The following is a 25411-nucleotide window of genomic DNA, read 5'->3' on the forward strand; positions in this document are numbered from 1 at the left end:
AACAGCCTGTGAGATGCGTTAGCTGCATCCCATCTGCCAGATGGGGACCCTGCCGAGCATAAGAGCTGGCAAAGGGATGCTCTGCTTTGCCCTGCAGGGGCTGATGCCAGCCTGGGGGGGCACAGAGGGCCACAGGGACCCATTACCACAAGGTGCTGGTGAGGAGCCCTTTGGAGGTGGCTGAGAGCAGAAGGGGACTGGTCTAAAGCCCAGCACATCTCTCACCCATCAATGTAGCGTGTGGGGAGCCTGAGCTTTTGTGTGCTTGTGGTTTCCTTTCTGGGTAAACACCTCTGCGGGCTGGGTTGCTGGGAGCAGCGACAATGAACAAAGGCCACTGCTGCAAGATCACCCTGAAAACAACTGACAACATGCTGAAGATGAGAGCGAGCCCTGAACTGCATCCAGCAGCACCTGCCCCAACCCTCCCCGGCTCCAGATCACGGAGCAAAGTTCCTCCAACCACTCTCCCTATGGAAGCTGCTCCACTTAAGGAGCTAGAGATGCTCCTGCCCCACCACTAACTCTTGATGGAGACACTGGAGGCTCACAGGAGCTGACCTGAGACTTGGCCGAAGCATCTCTCCAGGAAGCAAGGCACAAAGCCCTGGCGCTTGCTCAGGGCTCACTATGGTCACAGAGCACGAGGTCCTTCTGGCACTGCAGAGGCACCTCCCTGCTGGGAAAACTGTCCCAGAACGTGCAAATCTGGTGCACAAGCCAGCATCATTAATGAGTTTGGCATGAAACTGCTACTCAAAGCCCTAAATATAACCTGAGTGCTGAGCTCTCTTCCACCCTCCCAAGGCGCCTCCGTTACACCGCAGCAGCTATTTATGGAAGTCACTTTATTTCCATGGGCTTAATATCATTTCTGCTCATTTCAAAGCCTTTATATAGCAGCTCATGCTGCCTGCCCCTTGTGATGACTAATGGGTCACAGCAGGAACAGGCAGGTTGGCAGCAGGAGGAATGGGGCCTCCAACCTTCGCTTGACATTGAGCATTGACATGCTCACAGAGGTCCTCCAGTCTCTGTACCAGGGGTTGGTAAGTGCCTCCAGAGACAGGCACCATAGTGAAGGGGTTTATATCAGCACCCCCAGGGCTTCTCATGCTGCAGGGATGAAAGGTTAGCCCAGCTCTGGGCAATGCATCCATCACAGCCTGACCTGGTGTGGGTGTCACAGGATGGCACAAGCAGTTTTCCATCCCAGACACTTCTCCCATTTCCCCTTCTCTTTGCTCCGCTGCCCCAGACATAGCGTGGAGGAAGCAGCTCATCCCAAAGACCACCCTCATAGCTGGCCTGCAGGTAGCTGCAGCACCCCCTCCAACCCCACCGGACCCCTTTCTCCTGCAAAGTCTGCATTGGACAGACCAAAGTGTCTTGCAGAGACACCCCTGGTGATGGTGGAGGAGGACGGATGCGCTTTGGCCAAGCAGCATGGGCTGGAGTGTGTCAGCAGAGACAGGGTGTCAGGGGACGAGCAGGATGTAAACAAAGCCCAGCATCCTAAGACAATTCTGGAGCGAATTCAGGCTGATCAAATTAGGTTGCAGTATGGTCCCTTCCTCCCCTGGGGAGGCTGGATAATTGCAGCTGGCTAATCCGTCTGCAAAATGTGTTGCGCACATCTGGAGGAAGACAGCTAAGAGGAGAAAATCCTGCTCTGGCTCCCTGCTCTTGGCACAGTAATCCCTCATCCTCAGTGACATCGGAGCAGAGATGCTCCCAGCACCTCACAGAGCAGCCCTGGGTACCAGATGATTGCCCCAGCTCACAGCAAGGCTCGGGGACACGGGGCTGCCTCAGGGAGGACTCTGCCACCCCGCTCCTGCTCGCCACCCACTGCAGGAATAACAAGTGCTGGAGATGAGTCAGCCGTGGGCCCCTCCTGCTCTGCAGGCACTAATACGGTTTCCCATTACTTCCCATTACCACAGTATTAGAGAGCAATTTACTCTCAGTTCGCTCCACAGCCGTTGCAAAGGGAAAGAAGTGTTGTATGGGTAGGAGCACAAGCAGGGGATGACTGATAGCTCCTGCCCCAAATCTGGCCCCAAGCAGGGCTCTGTGCACAAGGGTCCCTGAGTCCAGACTGGTGGCAGGAGAGCCCATCATGGCAGCAGGAATGGCACCAGCATCCTCAGTATCACTTTTCCACCTGCTTGTAAACTGCCTGCTGCTTGCTGAGCACAGCATGATGTGGTGGCACAGCCCAGAAGGACACAGAGGTGTCCCTTGGCCAAGCCAGCTCAGCCGAAGGGTAGGGAGGAGGCTTCTGCCTTCTGCCTTTCACTTGGTTTCAGACCCTGCAGCAGCTCAGGGGCAGTCCTGCAAGTGCTGCTGTTACTATAGACAGGCACAGGGTTGAAGGATTTCTGAGAGCCATTCTGCACAGTTTGGGGGTGCTAAATGGTAGAAGGGCTTAAACAGTGAAAGAAAGGGGAAGGTGAGACCAGACCTTATCCACCAGAGCTGAGCTCCTGGAGGTGCTGACCCAAGCAGGATTTCACACAGGATGGAGCAGGGAATAGGAGCTCACCTGAGCATCACCAGCAGTGGCTTCTATAAGCTCCCTGGGAGCTATGAAAACCACTCTCTGCCTCCACTGGCATTGCTGGGGTGGGTAAGCAGACCAGTCCCAGTAGTGGGGTCACACCAAAAACCAGCACAGTTACTGCTTGTGCTGAAAGGTGTCCCCAAAGGGCACATTTCCAGTCTGAGCCCCAATCTCAGCCCTTTCATCTTTGCAGCACTGCTCAGTCTCCCAGGTGGGATCGAGGTTTCTGGACCTGGGAATCAAGCAAGGGGATGTTTGCTTTGTCCCCTTGGACAGGGAAGAGGAGAATCAATGTTATCAGAGGTCCCTTGTCACCCAGTGCACTGGACAATAAGCTGATTAAGAGGGAAATGTCTAGCCCATGGCCCGTGCCAGAGTCTGAGGGAGGCTGTTGGGCACAGACTACCTGGAAAGAGGCCTGGGAAGCATCACAGCCACAGGTTGGGAAAGGGAAATTGCACAGAAGGAGAAATAAGGGGCCTGTGAGGGTGCCAAGGGGACAGCCACTGCGGAAAGGGTGTTGCATGGATGGGAAGGGAAGGGGCTAACCATCCCCTTGTCCCTGTGCTGAGGTGGTTGCTGGTGGCACTAGGAAGAGCCAGCCCTGACCCCATAGCAAGGAGATGCCCCGGGACAGGGCACTCCTCTGCCCCCAGCCCAGCCCCGGCACTCGGGAACTCCTACCTGTAGGAGACCTGCTTCCTGATGGCCAAGTGCAGGACCTGCTCCTCCACCCCTGCCGCCGCCACCGCGCCGCTCATCTCCCCCCAGGCTGGGTCCAGGGAGCTGAGGCCCGAGCGCTGCACTTGCCCAGTGCTTGCTGCATCCACTGCTCCCCGGGGGCTCGCCGTGGCCCCTCTGCCCTCCTCGCCATGGTCCCTGCCCGGGGTGAGGTGTCTCCAGCTCCCTTCAGCCATGCTGCAGTGAGTCTGTCCACTACCTCCGCGGCAGCTCGGTCTCTATCCACAGGGTACCGCGATGCTGCACCTTCGCCTCCCGGAGACGTGGGACAATCCTTAGCTCCACAAGCACGGAGGAAAAGAAGCGTCCAACTTTTTGCAGTGGTGGTTACCAGCCTCTTGAGAGCGGTTCGGGCAGCTCAGCCCACGCAGCTCAGCCTTCCTGTGTCTCTGCTGCCCTGCCACTGCAAAGCGCAGGAATAGCTGATGGAAAGCTGGAGACGTTGGTGCTGCTCCTCGGAGGTACCGGCACTGAGAGGGCAGTGGGGAACACAGCACTTACTGAGGATGGGGTCTTAGGAGAGAGCACGTCCAGGGATGGGGATGCTCCCAGCAAGTGATGAAGAGCTTGGGGTACCTCCAGCCAGGTCCTCTTGGGCCAGGTACATACCTCGGTGTCCCCAGCAGCAGCAGCAGGAGAGGCAGGCAGAGGTAGGCAGCGAGGAAGGTGCCTGTGCACCGATCCTGCAGCAGCCCTCAAAAGACAAAGCAGAAAGTGAGCGTGAGGGTGTGCGTGGGGAGGGGGGATGCAGAGAGCTGCAGAGGCAGCCTGGTGTCACCTTAGAGACACTCAGAAACTGGCACTTAACCCTTCACAGGCCAGGGAGGCAGAGGACGGGGACAACGGCGTCTGCTGCCTGTAAGGGTACACAGGGAGCTGGGTCTCAACCACTCATCAGGTAAGGTCAGGCAGCCTGGAAAGCAGCAGCCCCAGCAGAGCCAAGTGCCTGCTGCTCAGGCTCACTGTCCAGCACGGGTGAGATCTGTCCAGGGATGGGGTCCCCAGCTTTGGGCAGTGGTACCCAAGGAGAGGTATGGCTGTAGCGCGGCTCACTCAGGTCCTTGCCACTTGGGAAGCCACATTGTTCCTGCTTTTTACTAATTCAAGGCATTATTCCTCCAACCCTGGCACCCTGAGGTAGGAAGGCCCAACTGCCCTCTGCCTACATCCATCAGGAGTGTGGTATCGTCGTCTGACTTGGGTTTGGACTGACTTTGTGGCCCCGGTCCCAGCTCTGGACTGCCTCAGCCTTGCCTGTCCCAGTGCTGCTGGGGTCAGAGATCCCCCCAATGTTCCCATATGTGCTTGGCTGCTTGGTTTGGATTTGTTCTGCCCCAGATTTACATGTGGAGGCTTTACCTGCTGGGCACTGGAAAATTTGAGATGTGGGTCTGCAAGAGCCACCTGTGCATCGGTTACCCGCAGCAAGGTACTGAGTTCAAGCAGTACCTCAAGAACATGTTGCTGTCACCCCTAATTCCAGTGTCTTCCATGAAGGGCTGGCACAACTGGAGCTTTAATGTGTTCTCAGCCTGCTCTGATGGTTTTATCACTCTGGGAATTGTCAGCAGCAGCTCATCCATCTTGCCACCTCCATGCAGCCCTGTGGCAGGGCACATTCCTGTCCCCATCCAGGGAAGCAGCAGGGCCTGGAGCAGAGCTCCTTTCCCCGGTAACCACAGGGCTCCAGGTACCCAGACAGAGCTCACAGAACCCTTGTCTGGCCCTAAATGTCACAGTGACATCTCCCTGTCCTGCACCTGATTTGTGCATCCCCGGGCAAGGCAGCCCCCGGGCCCACTCCTCCGCACAGTCGTGACTGCAGGAGCCCTGCACCCTCCTCGCTGCATGACTCAGCCCCTCCAGCCCCCACAGGGGCTTTGTTCCCCCTGGAAGCCGAAGCATGGGCAGAGCTGGCCCTGGGGAAGCAGCTTCATCCTCACTCGCTGCGATGGAGACCTGCCTGGGAGCCTGCCAGTGCTCCCTGCACCCATGCACAGCCCTGCTGCGTGTCCTCCTGCCACCCACAGGCACAGCAGATGCTGGGAGCTGGCTGTGGGAAGGAAGAAGCAGCAGGTACCGGGTGGTGCAGAGGGATGTGTGGCACCTCGCTGCTTCTCAACACCCACTGATGCTTCTCTGCCTGCCCTGGGGCTTGCCCTACCCTGAAGGTGCCCTGATGGCCATGTGCTATGAGAGCCACCTTCATCGGCACTGGCTGAGCTGCCCAGAGGAGCTAAGGAGGATGCGGGATGCAGGTCAACTCGTGCCCTCGGATTTTGGCACACTTATGTCTTGTCCCCCTTGGTTGGAGTCAGTGGCTGAGGAAGGGGATGGCCAGGCTGGGGTGGATGTGAGTTGGAGGTTGGGGGAGCGCAGGGTGCGGGAAGGAGGGGTGAGCCACTTGGGCTGCATCAGTGCCATAGGACAGGAGCTTCCGGGAGGGAAGCAGAGGCCCTTATTGCAGGAAAGCTCACAAGGACAGGCACAGCAAAGTGCAGGGTCACAGCACCTCTGGTTGAGGCAGAGAGCAGCAGGGCAGCGGGTGCCTTCTGCCTTCCCATGGGGGCTGATCCTGTGCTACATAAAGCCTCTCTGGGGAGAAGAGGATAAAATCTGATGAGGATTTTATCCTTTTCTACCCAGAGTGGGGCTCTCACACAGGCTGTGCATCCAGATCTTCTGTGTGTGGAGGAGAAGAGATATCAGAGCCTGAATGATGGGAGGGAAAGGTTTGCTCAGGCTTCTGCATCCCTCTGTGCCCACCCAGGATGTTTCACATGTCTGTCTCTAATGGGGGCATCCTTCCCTTGGAGGATGCCATCAGAGCTCCCTGAGGACCTGCAAAGTGCAGGCAGACACTGCTGGGGACACTGTGGCTGGATGGTGGGGTTGGGCAGTCCCATCCTTCTGGCACCAGGTCACGCACTTACCTGGAGCACAGGCAGGAGAAGGCTGCTCCTGTGACCTGGGAAGGGATTTCTTTCTGCATGGGCACACGGAATGGTGCAAGTATACTCAATGCTATCATAGACGCCGTCCTCACTTTTGCAGGCACAGGCAGGACACAGGCTCTCTAGGGAGCAGTATTTCTAGTGAGTAAAGCTCTGGGAGGAGTCCAAGACCCTCAGCTTGTGCCTCCCCTGAGCACAAGAAGTGGAACCTGAACCCTGCTTACCTGGAAGCACTGTTTCAGCCACCAGGTTAGAAAATCCACAGGGATTTGAGGCTGAGGCAGGCTGGGTTAAGTTCCATCACTATTAACAAGCCCTCAGTACCTGAGGGGTGTCAGGAGGTGTAGACACCCTGTTCTCCACAGAAGGTGTCCAAAAGCCCAGGCTGTTGCCATGCAGCATGACTGAAGCCTGCCAATCCCATGGTGGGTTCATGTGAGGACTCCCTGCACAGTCCCAAAACGTGACAGCAAGAGGAGATGCTCTCCTGAGAGCCCTAATCCAGGCATCCTTCTGTAACCAACTCAATATACCCGCCACGCACTGCCAGTGGCCCAGGGAGCTGCAGGAGCCAATTCTGTTCTTTTCTCTTATCAAGTTGGCCTGGTAACAGAGAACAGTTGGGAATAATTTCTGAAAAACAAAGCCTGTGTTCTGTTGTTCTTTTGTTCAGGGCTTGAACTTACCGAGAGTGCAGAGGCTTGTTGGAAATGTGGCCCCACATGGGCAAAAGCCCAGCTTGGTGTGGTAGGACTTGGCTGGAGGCATTTAGAGCAGACCCAGTGTAACTGAGTGAGGCTGAAGGTGACTTGTAAAGAAGGTTCCCTCTCGTCCTGCTTGTTAATCTAATAAACCAGACTGGTGTGATTGGCTGGTTCCGTTCAGGAGGCATAGCAGGGATCAAAAGATCCTGATGTGCCTGCTCTGAGCAGCTCAGCTATCTGGTAGACTGTAGATCAGGAGGATTTGTCGATGGAAGGGTAATTTGCTCCTGATGGATGGGAGTTAGGGTTGCTCTGGCTGCGTCAGTGTTAAAGGAGCCAAAGCCTGAGAACTTGTCCTTTTAAGAGCTCCCCTCCTACACTTGTCTCCCTTGTCGTTTTGGAGGGTGCATGCAAGGTACAGGCCACAATGGGCCTGGATGATGGTTCACAGGGGCAGCAAAGCAGGAGCCTCTCTCTCAGATGGGATCTGGTGGTTGCAGAGAGAAGCCTGGTCGCAGGATGGGGGAAGGAGCATCACACTGATGCAGGGATAGGAAGCTGATTTGGACAACGTGCCACAGGGAAAACCTCAGACCCTCGACTTAAAACTCGTTCTGGTGCAGGACAAAACTGCAGAGCAAGGTCAGGCTTTTCTTGAATCCATCCATGGGTGTGTGTAGGGCAATAGAGCTCTGCAGGGATCTGTAAAACCTGGGTCAGGCTAACCAGGCATGGACTCCATGTCAAACCCCTCTGCAGAGAAGAGGGAGCTCCTCTCCACCAGCTCCTCTCCACAAGCCACAGTGCCAGCCCTGTCACAGCAGGGTGGCAACAGCTCAGTGTTTTGCTCTGTCCACAAAGAGATCACAATCCACAGAAAGAAATCTTTGAAAGACTCAACCTCCTCCTGCAGCAGAGTCCTGCTGCACCAGCCCTGATGGAGCCACGTTTTAGCATCTGAGAGGGGCTCCTGCTTGGGCTGCCTTGCAGATGTGGAGGCCCCATTGCAAGGAGTTGTCTCAATGGCCAAATTCTAACAGACCCATAGGGAGCTTTTTAGAAAATGATTTGCTTTCTAGGCCCTTTGTTGCCTCATGTTTCATGCAAAATCAGAACAAACCCCACCGGTGTTTGCAGATGTGAATGGACTGTCAGAGGTCCCAAGTCATTGCCAATCTGAGCTCAGCTGCTCTGCTTTTACCATTAACAGAAAGATTTAAGCATATTTTCAGACAGGATGGGACCAGAGCCATGGAGCTACTACCAATGTCTTTGTTGCCCCTTCATCAGAGGAGCTCATTGCACTTCATAAACTCTCTTCCATGATCTTCCTCCACCCGAGAGGATAATGTTAGTGGTATTTATGAGGGGGAGAAGAAACTGAGGCAGAACGGTTCTGACTTGTTCAGCACTGCAGAAGAAATCAGTGCTGCTGGAAACATCCCATCCACGTTTGCTTTTAACCCCTGACACCAAGCACGAGGTCGCAGCACTGAACCAATCCTGCATGTGGGACAGTGGGGGGAGCAGGAGGTGAAGAGCTCTGCATGAGGGCTGGTGGCACAACCATGCCTCAAGGAAAGGACCCATCAACCCAGGGCTGATGCTGCATCTTTTTATTTTCTTTTTCATTTTGCTTCACTAAGCAAATGCAGAGCCAGGGATAGGAGAGGAAAAGGTGGCTTGAGAAAAGACCAAACCCGAACAAAAAGAACAAAAACCAGGAGGGAAGAGGCAGCTGCTGGAGTATAAGGAGAAAGTGAGCTGCTAACAAGGAAGAAGTTCATAGATGCCAAGCCCGCACTAATTCTTAATAAAATACAATACTGAAAATAGGATCTGAGAGTCTCCAAAATACAATATCTTAAGGGATCAGCAATAATACAAAATAAGGTTCATTATGTACAAACGAGTTCTGCTCTTGTCTCTGTACAATGTGGGAGTGGGAGGCACGGGGGGACATGCTCAGTGGAGATGGCAGGGTGGAGGAGGGCGTGCTTGGACCCGGCAGTGGTTCTTTGTGCTGGGATGAAGGATGGGACACCAGCAGGTCCTGTGGGAACCTCAGAAAGAGCAGGGCTATGCTGAAGGCCTTCCTCTTCCTCAACCCACTGGCCACTCATTGGTTGCAGTTAGCTTTGTCCAAATTTGTCCTGAATGGCTTCAGGGGGCAAAATCGGTTTTAAAAGGGAGAAAAGAGGGATGTGAGGGCTCCTCCCTTGCTTCTCCCAGTCCTTGAGCAAGAACCATCCCATCCTTCTCCAGGGAGCCCTCTCCACTCACAGCCTGGGGGGCAAGGAGAGGCTGGGGCAGTGCAGAGTGAGTCCGGAAGAAGCCAAAGAGGAGCCTGCTGTGAGACCTGCCAGAGTGCACAGGTGCAAACGCGGGGCAAGCAGCCACATCCCAGATCTCCCACAGTCATGTCCCACATTGTCCTTCCATCAAATGGCAGCTGAGGGAACAGAGTGAGGAGACACTGGAGCCTTTCAGCAGGGCTTTTGCTGGGAAGGAAAAAGGGTCAGAAGTGGGTGTCTGGATGCTAAAGAGGATGGCATAGGCTTGAGGTGAGGTCATTTCAGCGCCGAATTTGGCAGGTCTGGCCTGAAGGGTGGAATGGGAAGTTTGCTAACTTTGGTGCCAGCACTTAGGTCTAAAACAGTCTTTGGTAACCCTGGCCAATTCTGATGGGCCACCTCTTTCCTGACAGATGTACCTGTCACCAGAGATACCAGTAGGTCCTCAGTGGCTTTCACAACACTGCTGTGCACATGGAGGATGTGAGGGGAACGATGGTTATCCAACAGCCCTCCAATGGTCTTCAGAGCTCTCCTTGGAAGTTCCTAGAAAGACCCCATTTGGCATGAAGCAGAACTGGGGATGGAGAAGTGGGATGGGGTTAAGGTCTCTCACCTAGTCTCAAAGCTTGAGGCCTGCAGAATGGAAAGTGGAAAGGCCACTGACCTGGTTAGCACTGCACTGTAGGGCCCAAGGTGGAAACAGAAAGGGAAACACCACCTTTGCCAAAGCAAGGGTGCTGAGCATGGGAAGAAGTGGGCTGTGGGGGGAAATTGTTCTCTATTTCAGAGCTCTGGTTGTCCAGAAGCTGCTGATTCGTATGGTGGTTTATCTATCTGGGATCTGTCTCCCCCACTCCGTTTGTGTGCAGATCTTTGCAGATAGTTGGTGTGGAAGTTACGTTGGCGTGTCCATCAAGAGAAAACTAGAGTAAAGGAAGATCTAGGTTTTCTCTCAACAGAAGCAGAAGTATACTAACAGATGGAGGGGAAGGAATGAGCTCAAACTCTCCAGAGCCATCTCTTCAGCACCAGCATCACCCACTCCTAAGCCCCCCAGGCAGGACAGTCAATCCAGCATTCTCTCTCCTTCAGGTGCATCTGATGTAGCCAAGGGGTACGTACCTGGGGACAGCCCCCTTGGTCTGGAGGCTCTGGGGTGTGAGCTGAACAGTTTGAGGGCTTCCTCTGATCTCCCTCCACTCCAAGGTGAGCCCACATCCATAGGGTAGTGCTCATCTAATCAGGAGATAAGGCCAGGAGAAGAGGGTGTCCCAGGGCTTCACCAGCCGTTTATTGCTGGTTCTGGCAGTCCTGTGACTCCCCTCAGAGAGATCAGTACTAAGAGGGGGCACGGGAAAGAGGAGGAGCTGAACCCAAGGCCGGTTTAGGAGTGTCTGAATGCAGTGTCCTCTCCTGCCAGATCCCCTCAGTTGCTTAGTGAGGAGGGAATCCTGCAGTCAGACAGATGAGGCCTTGAGGTCCAGCAGCTGCTACAAGTATTCAGCTGTCTCACTGGTGCTTGTCTCCCTGAGGAAAAGAAAAGACAAGGCATCAGACAAGGTTTATTACAACCTCCTATGCAAGTTCACCTCTGTGTGCCCAGCTGGTTTGCTCTGTCCAGGAGGAAGCCCTTCCCCAGGGAGCTGAATGACCAGCAAGCCTGGAACTACCTGAATCACCCAGTCCTTCTTGGCTCTATGACAGTGCTTGATGTAGTCCCAGACTTTTGCTCTAGCAAATAAACTTGGTTTTACTCTCCCTGCCAGCACTGGCCTCATCCAGCCATGATTCTTTAGCTAATGTACTACCCAGGCAGCTCAGCTGTCCTTCCTTGCAGCAGAAGGGACATACATAAGCTACTGCTCACTCCCAGACACCATGCTGTGTTTTGGGGCTTGCAGGGTCCCCCCCAACACTTGCTTACCTCTCGTGGAGTTGCTCTTTGAGGTGGGTGAGAGTTGGGTCAGTTATGTTCTGGTCAGGATTCTCCAGGTGGGATTTGCTGAGATATTTGGCTGCCTCATGCGTCCTGGCCAGATGAGGTCTTCCCTCCTCAGACTGCCCCTTTTCAGGCTCCCACCCCTCAGGATGGTCCACCGTTAGGAAGGAGCTATAGCTCTCTTCTAAGGAGCCAGCACCCTCATCATAGAAGAGGAGGCTCCGTGACTGAACTGGAAAAGAGGAGAGTGTTGGTTAGCAATGAGGACAAGTTCTCTTGCTATGGGTGTGAGTCACAGTGGTGGTTTCAGCACACCCTCACCCAGCTATGGCCTTGCACATGTGCTCTGCAGGATACCCATCCTCCCCCCAGCTTCAGGAGGCAAATGTCCCCCATTGCACACAGCCTCTTCAAATGACAATCTGCCCCAGGACTCTTTCCTCATGTTCTTTCCTCTGACACTTGTCATGGTTTTGGGACAATGGTTAGTAGGGAATTACAACAGGTCCAAATATGGAGCTGTTATCAGAGTTTGTACCACTGACAGTCCAGAGCCCCAGCATATGGGGTAGGCACTGAGAGGAGGATGCTATCCCTGAACTGGGAATGTTGAGACAAAAAGCTGGAAATGGTTTGTCAGGGTGAAATGGAGGAATCACGTTAGACTCACTCTTACTAGTTGTGTAAAGGTCTGGTGCTGGTGTTGCTTTCACTGTCTGTGATGTTGAAGAGAACTCGGGGAGACAGGGCATCAGGGATCCCAGGATCAGAACGAAGCAGAGTGCCAGCACCTAGGGAGGAGATCAGCACAGAGTTAGTGCTGCTAGCCCTGGAGAAACACTCCCCCCAAGCACACAGATGTAAGGCTGTGTGAGAGCATGTGGGTTCCTGTGGTCCAGTATCCCTGCTGCAAATCTTAGAAGGGAAGTCAGAAGCTTCCTTGTGTTGCTTTATTTGAAGTATTTCTGGTTCAATGATGAGAACTTGCCTGTCCAGTTGTTGAGAGATGGTGGAAGGCATAGCTGGGGAACTAGGTGAGAAAGAGGGAGACTCAACAGAAGGGATGAACTATGCCCTGACCAAAGGGAACCTGGTAATTGTCTCAGTAGGAGCTGTAAGAAGAGAAGCTTACTGGGAGGAATCTGTGAGGTACCACAGCACACAGCAAGGTGAAGCCACTGTCCACAGAAATGACAGCAGAACTGCAGCCACCTAATACCTGATAGCAATGATAGTCCAAGGAAAGGGTATGGATGCTTGACCATGTGTACCTTCTGCTGTCAGGCAGAACAGTCAGAGCTACGGGACAGTGATGAAAGGAGAGAGGCAGATGAAAGCTCCCTCGAAATTCCCCTCTGGAAGGTTCTGCTATGACAGCAAGGCTTCACACTGAGATGCCAGTCCTGATCATAAAACTCTATAGAGTTTAGGGAACTACCAGTATAGAACAAGAGGGGACACATGGGAAACAATACAGAGCCAAATGCTTGTTACCTGAACACCCACGTGCCATGGGTGGTGTACAGCTGCTGCTAGCTCAGTGCTCAGACTGAGCATTTCAAAGAGGCAATGCATCTATGTATAAACCAGCTAAATTTGACCTGTGGGGACACCTGTGGGGACAGCTAGCAATTGCTTTGACTGCTTTTCAGAACAGCCACCCATTTAGGAATAGCCATGCCTAAGGAACACACAGAAGCTGGTACATCAAGGTAATTTTGACCACCAGTGGATTCCAGGACATGTGGAAGATCAAATAACAGCATGGAGATACTGTGCTATGTGAAGAGGGATTTTAATTGTTCATTCTTCATGGCTGGCTTTAAAGTAAGGGAATTAAATGTCTAAGCACATCATATCAGGCACACAAGGCATTTAGAACTCTTATTCCACTAAAAAAAGAGAAGGAAAATTAAACTTTGAATAGATGTTGCTTGGAGCTATCACAGCCAAACACACAGCTCCCAGAAAGGGGAGCCAGCCCTGTGAAGCCTGTTCTTCTCTTCTACGTCAATATAGGCTCTATGGGCTGGGAAAGAGCAGTACTTAACAGCTTGCTTTAACATGGGTTTCAGCTGGGACTTTGAAAACCAGCATTGGTTTTACTCTGTTTTGTTTCAGGTTAACTTTGATGCTCTGATTCGGTTCCAGTTCAAACTCTACAACACTTCATAACTCTTGGTTTGACTTTGACCATCACAGCTTTTGACCGTCTCACTGTTTTGCCCTCTTAAAATGAGGGAAACCACTGCAAAAACACTTGGAAAGGTGGAGGCCAAAATCAAAAAAAGACATCCTGAAAGCAGAGTTCTCACATGGTTCACTGTCAAACTGAGGGGAAGCAGCAGATGGAGGAGCAGAGAGCTCTGTTATGGCTCTGGCAAGATTCAACAGTTTTAAGCTTGGCTTGAATGATGGACTGTGTCAGATCTACAGATGGGAGAGCCTGCAAGCAGACTGGCTTTTGGTCAGGATTCAAATTCAGAATGATCTTGACCATGGGGAGAAGTGGTCCAAGAGAACAGCAGCAGATCTGTACAGACAAATGTCAAGACCTGCTGAGATCCTGAAGGTGGCAGGCCTGATTGACAGAGGAAGCACATCAATGGCTTTGTGGCCAGGTGGAAGAGGACCTGGGAGTTAAAATGAAGCACATGGTGGGAACAAGTCAGTGTCACTTTGCAAAGGGCGAATCTCAGCCCATGCAGTATGAACAGGCTTTCTGGCTGGCTCTGTACCAGACTTCAGGTGGACCACTGTGTCCAGCTTTCGGCCCTGTGCTTCCAAAAAGATGTGGGGCAACTGGAAAAAGTCTGGAAGAGAAGTCTAGGAACAAGCAGTGATTCAGCCTACGAGGGAAGACTGAAGAAAGAGTGGTGATTTAGCAGAGCAGACTGAAGAGAGTTGCTCAAAACCCATAGTTATCAAATATGTAAAATACAGCTGCACAAAGGGAGAGTAAACTCGTCTTGCTTACCGTGGGCAGAAGTTGTAATAGGCTTAAGCTGATGCAAGGAAGACTTAGATGAGATAGCAAGAAAGCTTTATCTGGGAAAGATAACAAGGGACTGGAATGGTTTGCTTGAGGAAGCTGAGTTCTGTTCATCACTGGATGCCTTTAAGGACAAATATCCAGCAGGAATGACACAGGGCTAAAAAAGAAGGGTGCTCTGCTCCACTCCCATGCTACAAGGCATGATGATTCTACGTATCTGTTGTGATAAGGAGTGCTGTATTTGGAAATGGGAACTGGGGGGCCTATGAGAAGAACTGGCCAAAGACAGAAAAGCAAATGACAAATTCTTTGAATGCTTTAGAGCCAGGAAGCCTGAGAGAGTTGGTGTGTGGGCTGGGATGCTGTGGAATGAAGGGAGCAGCAAGGAGAGATAAGACATTGCTGGGAAGCTAAATTAGGTATTTTATCAGCCTGCAGCGCAGGGGATGTCTGGAGGGCTCCTCTTCTGGACTTGCTCATTCCAGGTAGTAGCAATGAAGGATTTCAGGAGCCAGGGGTGCTCTTACGAGCTGCTGCATTAAGGAGCAATGAGTCATTGGGCTCAGCTGGGTCACACCCGAAAACGTGGAAACAACTTGGGAATGAAGCCACAGAGCAGCCAACAGAAAAGACAGTCAGGCATTAAAATCTGGTCTGACACGGGGGCAGCAAAGAGTAGCAACAGTTTGAGCAGATTTTGGAAGGAGAAAGTGCTGGAAATTACAGAGCAGGGGCTCTCGAACCAAGGAACTGAACCAAGAGTGAAAAACAACCCCTCAGGACACTGGAGTGCTGAGAAAGTGGGGCAAGCACCTCACCATCTGCTTGCATTTCATGCCTGTTAACAGTACTGAAGTGATTTCTAGATGTAGATAACTAACTCTGACAAAGTTGTCACAAACAGCTACTATGACAATGCTGCAGACATCACAGGGTTGAAGGTTATATTGTTACCATGGATCAGAAACTTTCACCCTAGCAAAAAAATTAGATGAAGAATAAGCAATTGACGCTTATCTATGACCACACACACACTGGAATGGCCCAAAACTCCACAGTGAAGCCAATATTGCTTCATTATGAGAAAGGAGAGGCAAACAGGATTACCAAAACCATCAGACAACCCCAAATCATTTTGGTTAGTCAAAAAGGGCAAACAAAGGGAATTCCAGCTGGACTTAACAAAGCCTGATGTACAGACATAGCAAGAACAGATGCTATTTCTTGCTGATAAACACAAGGTAATAGCCACTGGGAAGAATACTTGAACTGTTGGCCTGTCTTGCTGGTTTAAACATTAAGCATCACCAACTGAGCAAAAGAAAACTCTCCCCATTATGATGGAAACTCATTGAAGATTTTTGCTGAATGGCCAATAGCTAATGCAAAGCAAACAAAGTGGTGGTTTGCCCAGGGAAGAAGGCAGTGAAAATGCAGGAATTATTCTAATGATGTTACATTAACAGCTGACACTACCCATGTACTTATACAGGGCCCAGTTCTGGTGACTGTGACACAAAAGGAGACAGATGTAACTGGCAACAGAGCTGAGCAGGGGGGAAGAGGGCAGAGACAGGCAATCAACAGAGCTGGCTGGGGAAGCATGGCCCATAAGGAGGATGGAAATGAAGCTTATACCATTAGGCAGGTCCCAGTCTGTGTGGAAGCCATTTTGTAGGGTCTGGAGACTTTCCCAGCTACTAGAGCCTGCAGCTTCTGTAACTGCTGGAGCAGAGTCCTGTGACAGGAAACAACCCAAACCACAACTTGATAAGGATACAAGAATACCAGTACTCCCTTCATATATTACCCTGATTTTCCCTTCCTGTGAGAACAAGTGTGTCACCCTTGCTATGTCTTGCTCAAGTTCTCCAACCAAACAGGCTTGGGAAGCAGGAAACAAAACTGGGTGAGTTTGAGATATAAAGTGTGCAGGAACTGCAGGTGGAGTGCCCCAAGATGCTGTTACATTAAGGTAACCCACTCCATCTCCTCACTAGTAGATCTACCACAACATTCACTGCAACTACCCACCATTATGAATGACCCGTTTAGGACTCCTGGGTGCCTCAAAGCCCAGGGAGTCACATCCCAGAGCAATGGAGAGGCAGGTTACCATGAAAACCAGGCTCTGGAATGGAGACTGAACTCTGTGGTCAGGTCAGACCTAGAGTACAGACCCACTTGCTCCCTTTTCACTCAGACACACACTTTGGAGCTCAACCTGTGCCCCAGTGGTGGAGAGAGAAATAGAAAACTGTTTAAATCCCCTCCAGCTTCTTCAGTTTTGGCAAACCCTGCACAGGGATGTGGGCAAAGCCAGATCTTGAGCTCAGATTCATTCTCTGGCTGCCCTGGCTGGAACATGTACCAAGGTCTCTCTGCCCCATTTAACTGGACCTGGGCACTGGCACACATAAACACAAACCAGTAGTAGGTGTGTTACTAAAAGCTACCAAACCCTTCACTGAGCTGGTGGAGAAATATGGGGTGAGGGAGACTACAGAGCACACAGTTCCCCAGGGCTGCAAGTTACTCACATGCAAACTACTGCATGCTTCCCCTTGAGAGCACTGACTGTTTAACACAAATACGTTTGAGCTTTTATAAAATGCCAGGTCCTGGAGCCAGGAGATTGCAGGAGAATCCCAGCTTTCTCTCTTTCCAAATCCTCTTCTGCTCTTTGAAATGTGGAGAGAAGCACAGTGTCCCACTGGCAGCGCTCAAAAACCAAACCCAATCAGAAAGAACACAATGTGTATTCTAACAAAATAACCCCTAATAATTTCCTGGCTCCATGAGCTGCAGTGGCTGCTGGGGGGAGGGGGTTGGGACTGGCTCTCTAGCTGCAGTTCTCCCCTTCAGTTTCAGCTGGGGTGATAGAAATGGGGCTATAAAAATGAGTGCCCACCTCACCAGCCCTGCAGCTGACTGCCCTTGCTCACATGTGCTGCCCCCAGTAAGAGGGAGCAGAGCTGGGCTCAGTTCCTGCTGCCCATTCCCAGGGCAAGGGTGGGAATCTTTATTATTTGCTTCCAAGGAAGCTTTCTCCTTTCAGGTGAACAGCAGCAGCAGATGGGAGAGAGATTCTGGCCTTGTTTTGCAAGGGAAGAGGCAGGGCAAAGGCCAGGGTACCACATGCACAAAGGGGTTGCCCTGGATTTGATGGCAGCTGGGATCTCTACCTTTATTCAGGGAATGGGCTTCCCCTATATTCACCAAGTCTGTTCAGCTCTTTCTCAAGAGAAATGACACAGCCACATTGTGTCCAGGGCCTTATATTCCTCCTAAGAGCCCAAGAGCAGAAACAATGGGTCCGAGAAGCTGGTGTGAGGGGCTTCCCTCACACAGGGAATGCAGCTGCCCTGGAGATGGCCAGAGGGCTGGAGGGCAAGGGGAGGAAGGCAGCATGAGCCCAAAGGGCTGCAGGGAGAAGAAGGAAGGGATATGAGAAATGCTCCTTCCCTCCCTCCCCTTGCTGTGGAGCAGCCTGGCTTTCCCAACACAAACATTCCAGGCTCTCTAACCAAACCCAGCTGCTGTCATGGGCTCAAACCCAGCGCCTCACTGAGCAGCGCTTGTGCTGCCAGGAGCTGGGGAGCTGCCTTTCCCTGCTCACCCCCTGCTTCCCTTCCTGCCCCCTGCCCTACCATGGGCAGCTCTGGCCCTTCTTACCTGTTTGCGTTTTCCAAGGTCTCCACTTTTTTCCAGAGTTCATTGTTTTCTGTGGTGTATGTCTCAACCCTGTGGGAATAAAACCCACAGCAACTTAGTTACAAAGGCCAGACAGAGAAAGGAAGTGTATCCTTGTCTCTCCTGGTGTGTGGAAGCTCCGTGGCCTCATCCATCACCTGCAGATATGGTCCTGGAGCCAGATGTTCCTGGCCCATCTGGTTGCAGCCAGCCTGGATGGACCAGGGATGATATTGCAGGTGGACAGTTAACGTGAGACAGTTCCCAGCTCAGGCTTTCCCCAGGGTCGGAATGCCAGTAGCACCTGGTTACAGGCAGGTCAAGTCAGGGCAGACTGTTATTACACAGGCTTTTCCATCACTTGAAAACCCCCCTAAGGAGCATGGAAAAGGAACAGGGGGACAAACTCAAACCTGCCCCACTCTGAGAATCTGCCCTGGCTGTGCGCCTTGTGTGTGAAAACCGGGCAGATGCTGGGCCAGCTCGCACTGCAGGCACACGAGGGCAGCAGAGAACCTGCAGGATCCATCCCACGGCTTCGAAGGGAAAGTGGTTGGGATGAGAGAAGGGGAGTGTCTCCAGGCCGGCAGGAAGGCAGGCCAGGGACACAGCCTGGTCCTGCGGGAGGTTTCCAGCACGGTCTCTGAACCAGGCGTTCCGTGTAAAAATTGGGCTTGCAGCGAAGGTGTCAAACTGAATGTTGAAGGGCTCAAGCGGAGGTTTTGACAAACCAGCTCTGCCAGAAAGCCAAATTGACCAAAGACTTGTTCCATTTGAAAAGAATCCACAATGCTGCTTTTGGTTCACATTTAAACCTGGCATTGTTTGAAAGCCATCTGTCACAGCAATGAACCAGCGGAACAAACCGCTGAGCACACACAGGCACTGCAGCCACGGCTGGGGAAGAGGCCCCAGCTCGGATGCTCTGGACCTGCCACTGGAGCGAGGTCAGCCAACAACCCAGCCCCAGCTGAAGGATCTGCTGTGGGTGATGTGCTCTGATGCCTGGACATGCACACAAAGGTGCTGCTTATGGAAGGACAGGAGAACTTGAAGGTGCTTTGAGGCACCTGGTTTTATTCAGTGTTTCTGCACGCTTAGAGCACATAAATAGCATCAGTGAGAAGAGCTCATTGAAGTTAGGTTTGGGGGTTGGTTTTCTTCCATTTTGCTGATCTCACATCGTGTTAATAACAGGGAAGAAGATGGTATTTGCACAGAAATAGGAATTTGCACCTGGATTGACTTTTTTGTCTGGGAATGCCCATCAGGGGCTGCTTGTACTAAAGGCATCAGAGGATTAGGTCCTTAAGACTTATTTTCCACCCTATCAGTGTCATGTAATGTCACCTTAGGCTTATGCCTACCATATATGCAAGACCTCAGGGTTCCAAGGAGAAAAGCAGAGCTCATGCAAGGGAGGGAATGTGGGGAATAACTGTAGTGCAAGGTTTTTCTTGCTATCAAATGCTTGTGTATCCACCCTTATGGAAAGAGAGGGGGAAAATCTGCGGTCAGTGCCCTCAGAGGGCCTGCTGCGTATGGGACAGACAAAATAGAAGCAATTTCTAGTGGTGAAATGTGACTCTTACCCAAAATCCCACCTTGCTGGCAGCCAAAATGGCCTGTGTTCTGCAGGGGACCAGCCAAACTAAGCAGTTGGAAACACAAGGTTTCTAGAGCAATCGTTACCCTGCAATAGGATTTCTAGGAGGGAGGGGAGTAGAGGCAAGATCCCAAAGCAAACTTCTATGCAGCCAGCCTTGCAAGGAATCGTGCTCTTTGAGCAACTCAGAGACAAAAGCAGTAGAAAGGGGGGCTGTGCATGGACAGGGCTAAGAAGAAACTTACTTTTTCTCTAGACACTCCACATACTCTTTCTTCTTCCTGCGACTCTCCTGAGCAGAGATCTGTGAGGGGGGCAGCCATCAGAGAGGAGTCAGTATCAGAAGCCTCTAGACATTGCTTTGGGGCTTCATCTTGTCTGTTCCCTGCACACACAGCACCCTAAAGGTAAATGGGGAAGTCTCCTTCCAGTCTGCTGTTCCTACTGGTCTACAGGCCAAAACTGGGAGGGATTGATGCTGTAGGTATGTAGCCTACAGGCCACAACCATTTCTTGCAGCATGTCTGTCCCCCCTGCTGCTGAGAGTATCTTTAGGGTTCCTTTGAACACCTCTGACTCACATGGGTACGTGCTGTGGTCATCTGGTCAGATTCTGCCCCAGACCACTTCTGAGTCACTGGGTGACTAATTCAGGGTCTCATTATTTGTCCCAGGGGATGCTTTCTAATCACAGTCTGAAGTCTCACAGCTTTTGCCTGTCTAATGAGCTTTGTGCATCACTTGTCCTGCTCCATGCAATGGCTCTTGTTTTCCAGCCCCCACAGCAAGGTCTGACCAGGCTGATTTGTCTGACCTTAGCTTGGTGGTCCCACCAAAGGCCACACTTCCCAGATGCAGCTGCATGCCTAGCATGCATGCAGAAATGCCCCATGGCACCGTTTCTGTGGGTTGGGAGGCTTGTTCCAGAGTACCAAAGGCTGGATCCCAACTTTTCTGAGTGGCACTGCAGCTGAGCATGCTCTGGAATCATGAGAACAGCATGATTATGTATTTTGCAGTCACCTTGTTCTTGATTTTCCTCCTGACCCTCTTCAGTGCTTTCTCCTCTGCTTTGGTGAGGGGCAGCTTGGTAGGAATGGGGTAGCCCTCAGCAATCAAGGTGCGTTTCTCCTCTTCAGTCAAGAGAAGTGGGCCAGAGGTCCCTTGTAACTTCTGAAACACACAGAAAGCAGCCATCAGCATCAGGAAGGAGCTCTATCCCAGTGACCTTCCTTAAAGTCTTGCAGAGCAGCTAAGGGCTCAGTACAAATAGGTGCAGGGCAGTGCTCTTTCCTACTCTCAACCTGATCCTGGGATACAGCTCAGCAGTTGCTTTCCTCTTTTACTTGGGAGAACATCTGCTCCTTCATGGTAAGGCTGGCTACACACTGGCACTGCAGGACCCTGCCAAAGAATTTATGGGTGATGTTTAAAACACAGCCTGGTTATGGGAATTCTTAGTTATTCCCTTCTCTAACCTCCTCAGAAAGTCCTGCATTGCATAGGCTGCATCCCGAAGTACAAGGTGATAGCACTTGCTAAAGCAGGGTAGCTGCTGGTAGTCACTGTGCAAGACTTACTGCACCTCTCCTCACTCCTGTGAGCACCATCCTGTCCCCCCTCCCTGTGCTAAGGCATTGCCTTGCCAGAGCATTTCAGGTCAGAGACCTGAAGAAGAGCAGGATCCCCATCATGAGCCTTGGAAAACCTCCAGCCCCCTCTGAGTAGTAGCCCTGTGTCCCAGTTACATCCTCCTGCCTCCTTACGTGTGGTGCTGTGAGGAGAGGTGAGGAGGAGATGGCAGTAGAAGAGCGAGCAGCAGGACGGGCTGGGCTGGAGGGAGGCAGGGACCGGGGGCTCTGAGATCCATCGCTGTCACTGCCATGGCTGCTGGGAGGAGTTGGAGGCATCTGCACCAGGTCATCTACTGGGAAATAAAAGATCACTCATGTCAGCCTGTTGGTACAGGCATAGGGACCTGAGTAGCAACAGGAAAAGGCATTGCCATAACAGAGGACTGAAAAGAGGGTGATGAGTCTCTCACAAGGTGGGTCTGAGAGCAAGGCTGGACTGAGCGCTGCCCAAGACAAGGGTGAGGCTGACCTCAGATGTGCTAAACTGGAACTGCAGGAGTCGGAGAGCTGGCAGGGGCTTTGCCAACACACTGAAGATATTTACAAAGCAACAAGGTACTCCAGTGTCAACCAAAAGGGAATACAAAGCCTGTGATATTTTGCTCACAAGCACAGGAAGCTCTGTAAGAGAAGAGCTCTTCCAAAAACACTGCAGGGCTCACACACTTGCCAGCATGCTTGATCCAAAGGGGCTCAGGTCACTCGGTTGGTTTCCAAGCACTTGAAAACTGTCCCCACTTTGTACTGGAGAGCCCTGGGGCCTTCGTGGAGGTGGGAATATGCCTAAGGAATGTCTCTCTGCAGCAGTGGGAGTTCCTATAGTGCTTTCATTTGTGCATCGGCAGATTTTCAGATGGTTGGGTTTCTTTCAAATTAAACTGGATCCTGAATTTCCTGACTTTCAGATGGTTGTTTTTGGATAACACTGCAGTCTCTCTGAGGCTTTTAAAGGCTCTCTTGCCTATTTCCAACTCTAAAGTAGCCTGGTTTGCCTGGGAGTCCCTGTATGAATAATTGTGTGCGTGACTGCTGGTCCAGACACTGATCTGAGTTGGAACAGTGCAGCACTCCCTCCTCTACTCGGCTGTGTCCCAGTGCTACCTTGCATGGCTTTGCTCTCAGCTGTTATCTTTTCTCACTGTATAGGAATGATCTATATCTGAGTAGTATAGAGGGATGTAAGTTGACCAGCAAATTCTATCTTCTTACCTGTAGGTACATTTAAAAACTGGTTCACTTCTTTGGGTTCAGCTTTGATCACAGGTGCTGGAGTCATTTCTATGGGAGTCTGTGGAAGAGAAGCAGAAAGAAGCTCCTGGGTGCTGCCATGTCTCCTGCCCAGAGGGGTCCCAAGCCGCTGCTCCCCTGCTCTCTCTTGCACCCCATCTCACAGCTCTGCCCCAAAGCAGCCTCTCACCACATGTAATAGTAACCAAGAGTCCAAACAGAAGTCCCCATGGCCTGTGTTGCTGGGCACACAGACTGCAAACACATGTTTGCAGAGGAAGAGGCAGTGGCAGATGGATACACTGCCAAGCAGTGCTCTGAGTACCTCCAAAAGGGAGATGACTTTTATCCTTGGCAATCTGCTAGATCCAGACAGTGGAATTTAAAGCAACCTATACATTACCCTCTTTGATCTGCCTTCATTAGAAATGGGAGGATAGAGGCTGTACAGAAACAGCAACAGAACCACCCCTGTCCTGCTTACATGATTTTCACCAGGGCTGCTGGGCAGCTGGTTCCAATCGCAGGGGACAGAGTTAGAGAGTAGATTTATTCCCATCTGGGCTGTGCTGCCCCTCAGCTCACCAGCCCCCAGCCCACCAGTGTCTGGGGGAGCTTTTACATTAAACAGACACACTGTAAACTCCTCCACACTGTAAATACAGCTGAGAGAACCATAGGATGGCTGCTGAGCACACAGAGCAGAGCTCCGAGGGCACAGCAAGTTCAAGCTGTGTAAATAACAGAGGAAGTTTGTGCACAGTTTTGGCTGGAAGTACCCATTTGTTTTGGATGGTTGTTTAAATGGGAAGATGCTCAGCATGAGTGAAAAAAGGAAGTGAACCCCAGAGATGCTCTACTGTTATCTACTGAGCTGCTATAAGATAGCCAAGGTCTGTGTGAGATGAGTCAGACTTTCCCATCCAACATGGTTGGACTGAAGACATGAGCCCTCAGCCTAGACCCATGACCAGTGGCATAAGTGAGCCTCCTCCCAACAGACTAGGAACTTAGATATTACCAAAAGACTTGGCCCCTTTTTCTTAGAAATCATGATTCCTGCTGCTTCATAGGAAAAAGCAAAGCAGGATCTGGAGTGGGACCTCCACTTCCAGTGAAAAACTGATAAAGTGAGAGGCCATATGATAAGCCCAAAGCCATGAAAAAGGCAGTACCAGAGCAGGGGTTATACTGAAGAATCGTGGGGTCAGTGGCATCACATTTAATTGATGCTGTGAAAGATTAAAATAAGGCAAGAGTGGCTACAGAAATACTGGCAGATTGGAGGCCTCCAGCACATGCAAGCTGAAAAGCCTTTGGCTTTTGTGCCAAGGGAATATGCTTGCATTTAACCAAGATTGTAAAGCATTCTGTGCTGGAGGAAACCTTCCTTCCACTGTTTGCTCTGGAAGCATAAGCTGTCTTGTAGCTTAACTGCAGGAATCAAGAACAGTTCCACCTAGCATCAGTAGTGCTGCTCCTCTGACTGCCATTTCAAGAGGAGAATGACAAATAATGCAGTATTTGGGCTTTGCATCACCTTCTCCTTTCTGTCAGCAGCTAAATCCCCTAGCAGGACACATGGCAGGGCCTGCACCATCAGGGGTGCTGCTGTGTGAGAGCCCAGCTTCCCAATGGATTTTAGATGGGCTCACCTCCTCGGGGACTGGCAGTCTCTGCAGAGGGTTGAGGTTCAGCACTGGTATGGAGCTGGCAGCTAGCTGGGACTCAGGCAGGTCTAGAGCCAGGTTCTGTTCCTGTTTCACCATGATGGAGCAGAGCTTGGGCCCCAGCGACCACACTCCATTCTCCAGCTCTGAAACATGCACAACATGAGAGTCAAACTCCAGCAGGAACAAGAGAAATAAAAAGCCATGCAGACAGCTTCCCCCCGTCTGGTGAGGCTGCCTTTCCAAGTTTAGCACTGTCACCACACAAGCATGTGCAGGCCCACAACACAGAGTACAAAAGGGAATGAACCCCCAGCGTGCAGGGAGCAGACAGGACACAGCTAGAAGGGTTGTGGCTCTGCTCTGACTGTGCAGCCCAAGCACTGGAGGAGAGCTGTGGGGTTTCTTCCCCCAGTGATGTCTGTCTCGTCCTCTGCAGCTTATTTCTATTTAGAGCTCAGTAAGAGGAGGATGCAGGGCTGTTGCTCCTTAGGCAGCATGGCCAGCATCACAGACCTGCCAGGTTACAAACAATAGCACCATCTCTGTGCTGGAGAGCTGGTGAGAGGGCAAGCACAATGGCAGTGAACGGCTGATAGTGCTGCTTTGGTCTCCTGCCGATGTAGTGCCAGGTACCAGAGCTTTCCTGCATGATGGGAGAGGAGGAAGGTCCATTTCTGTGGAAGTCCAATGTAGTATCTGCTTGTGAGGCTGCTCCCATGACTGCTCTGCTTAGTCTTACCTCCTCCATCCTGTGCTGCGCAGGGGCCCTGCTGCCTATAGGTGTGCCCTGCTGCCATTGCTGGCAGGGACAGAAGCAGCAGTGAGGGAAAGGAAGTATCTGAAGAGACGTGAATGGAGCTGTGTTAGCACACTCTGCTCACCCCCTGCCTGCTCTGTCCTGTGTGCATCTGTGGTGTGAGCCTGGCTTGTCACTGGAACCAGAGATCCCAGGAGCTGGGATTCAGGCAGTGGTAGATAAGCTGTAGCTCAGATGGGAGCAAAAACCTGCTAGGCAGGAGAGCTGCCTGGCCTCTGCTCTGAAGTTTTGGTCCCTTCACTGCTCTTCAAAGACTTCAGCCCGCCAAAAAGTTACTCCTCTACTGGCCTGGAGCCTGCATCCTCCTCCCTAATCCTCATCCCTCCTCTTCGCCTTTTTATCTGACAAGCATGAAACTCATTTAGCTTGACAAAGGACAGACTAAGTGTGTCACCAGTGCCCTAGTTGGCTGAACATGAGACCACAGTCAGGCTTAATCCCTGACTCCTCTGCACTACACTCTGCATTCAGCACTCAGGGATGCTGCCCAGCTGCCTGCTGCTCAAAGCAGCTCTGCAGTGCAGGTCTCACTTCAGAAGATGTCCTGGCAAGAGGGTGAAAAAGG

The 25411-nt window shown here is 51.8% G+C and overlaps 1 protein-coding gene across 6 annotated transcripts in view; it reads right to left on the minus strand.

The window, feature by feature from the left end:
* Positions 1-3508: 3508 nt before the first annotated feature.
* The window catches only part of CREB3L1 (cAMP responsive element binding protein 3 like 1), a 49243-nt gene continuing 27340 nt past the window's right edge, over positions 3509-25411 (minus strand). For 3 of the 6 annotated variants that reach the window (XM_061462248.1, XM_061462252.1, XM_061462251.1), the window contains exons 3-12: positions 24012-24172; positions 22339-22417; positions 21262-21422; positions 20519-20668; positions 19741-19799; positions 17872-17940; positions 15835-15934; positions 11872-11992; positions 11187-11433; positions 9014-10789 (exon numbers count right to left, since the gene is read on the minus strand). In XM_061462248.1, the coding sequence (XP_061318232.1) occupies positions 10753-10789; positions 11187-11433; positions 11872-11992; positions 15835-15934; positions 17872-17940; positions 19741-19799; positions 20519-20668; positions 21262-21422; positions 22339-22417; positions 24012-24172 (1184 nt within the window). In that variant the 3' untranslated portion in view covers positions 9014-10752. Of the gene's footprint in view, positions 4002-9013; positions 10790-11186; positions 11434-11871; positions 11993-15834; positions 15935-17871; positions 17941-19740; positions 19800-20518; positions 20669-21261; positions 21423-22338; positions 22418-24011; positions 24173-25411 lie in introns of those variants that run through there. The other 3 variants (XR_009744929.1, XM_061462250.1, XM_061462249.1) reach the window with 3 other exon arrangements.

The sequence above is a fragment of the Pezoporus flaviventris genome, unplaced genomic scaffold (assembly GCF_033815535.1).
Source record: "Pezoporus flaviventris isolate CSIRO_AGI_PZ_B2104156 unplaced genomic scaffold, CSIRO_AGI_Pfla_v1 ptg000035l, whole genome shotgun sequence".
NCBI classification, from domain to species: Eukaryota; Metazoa; Chordata; class Aves; order Psittaciformes; family Psittacidae; genus Pezoporus; species Pezoporus flaviventris.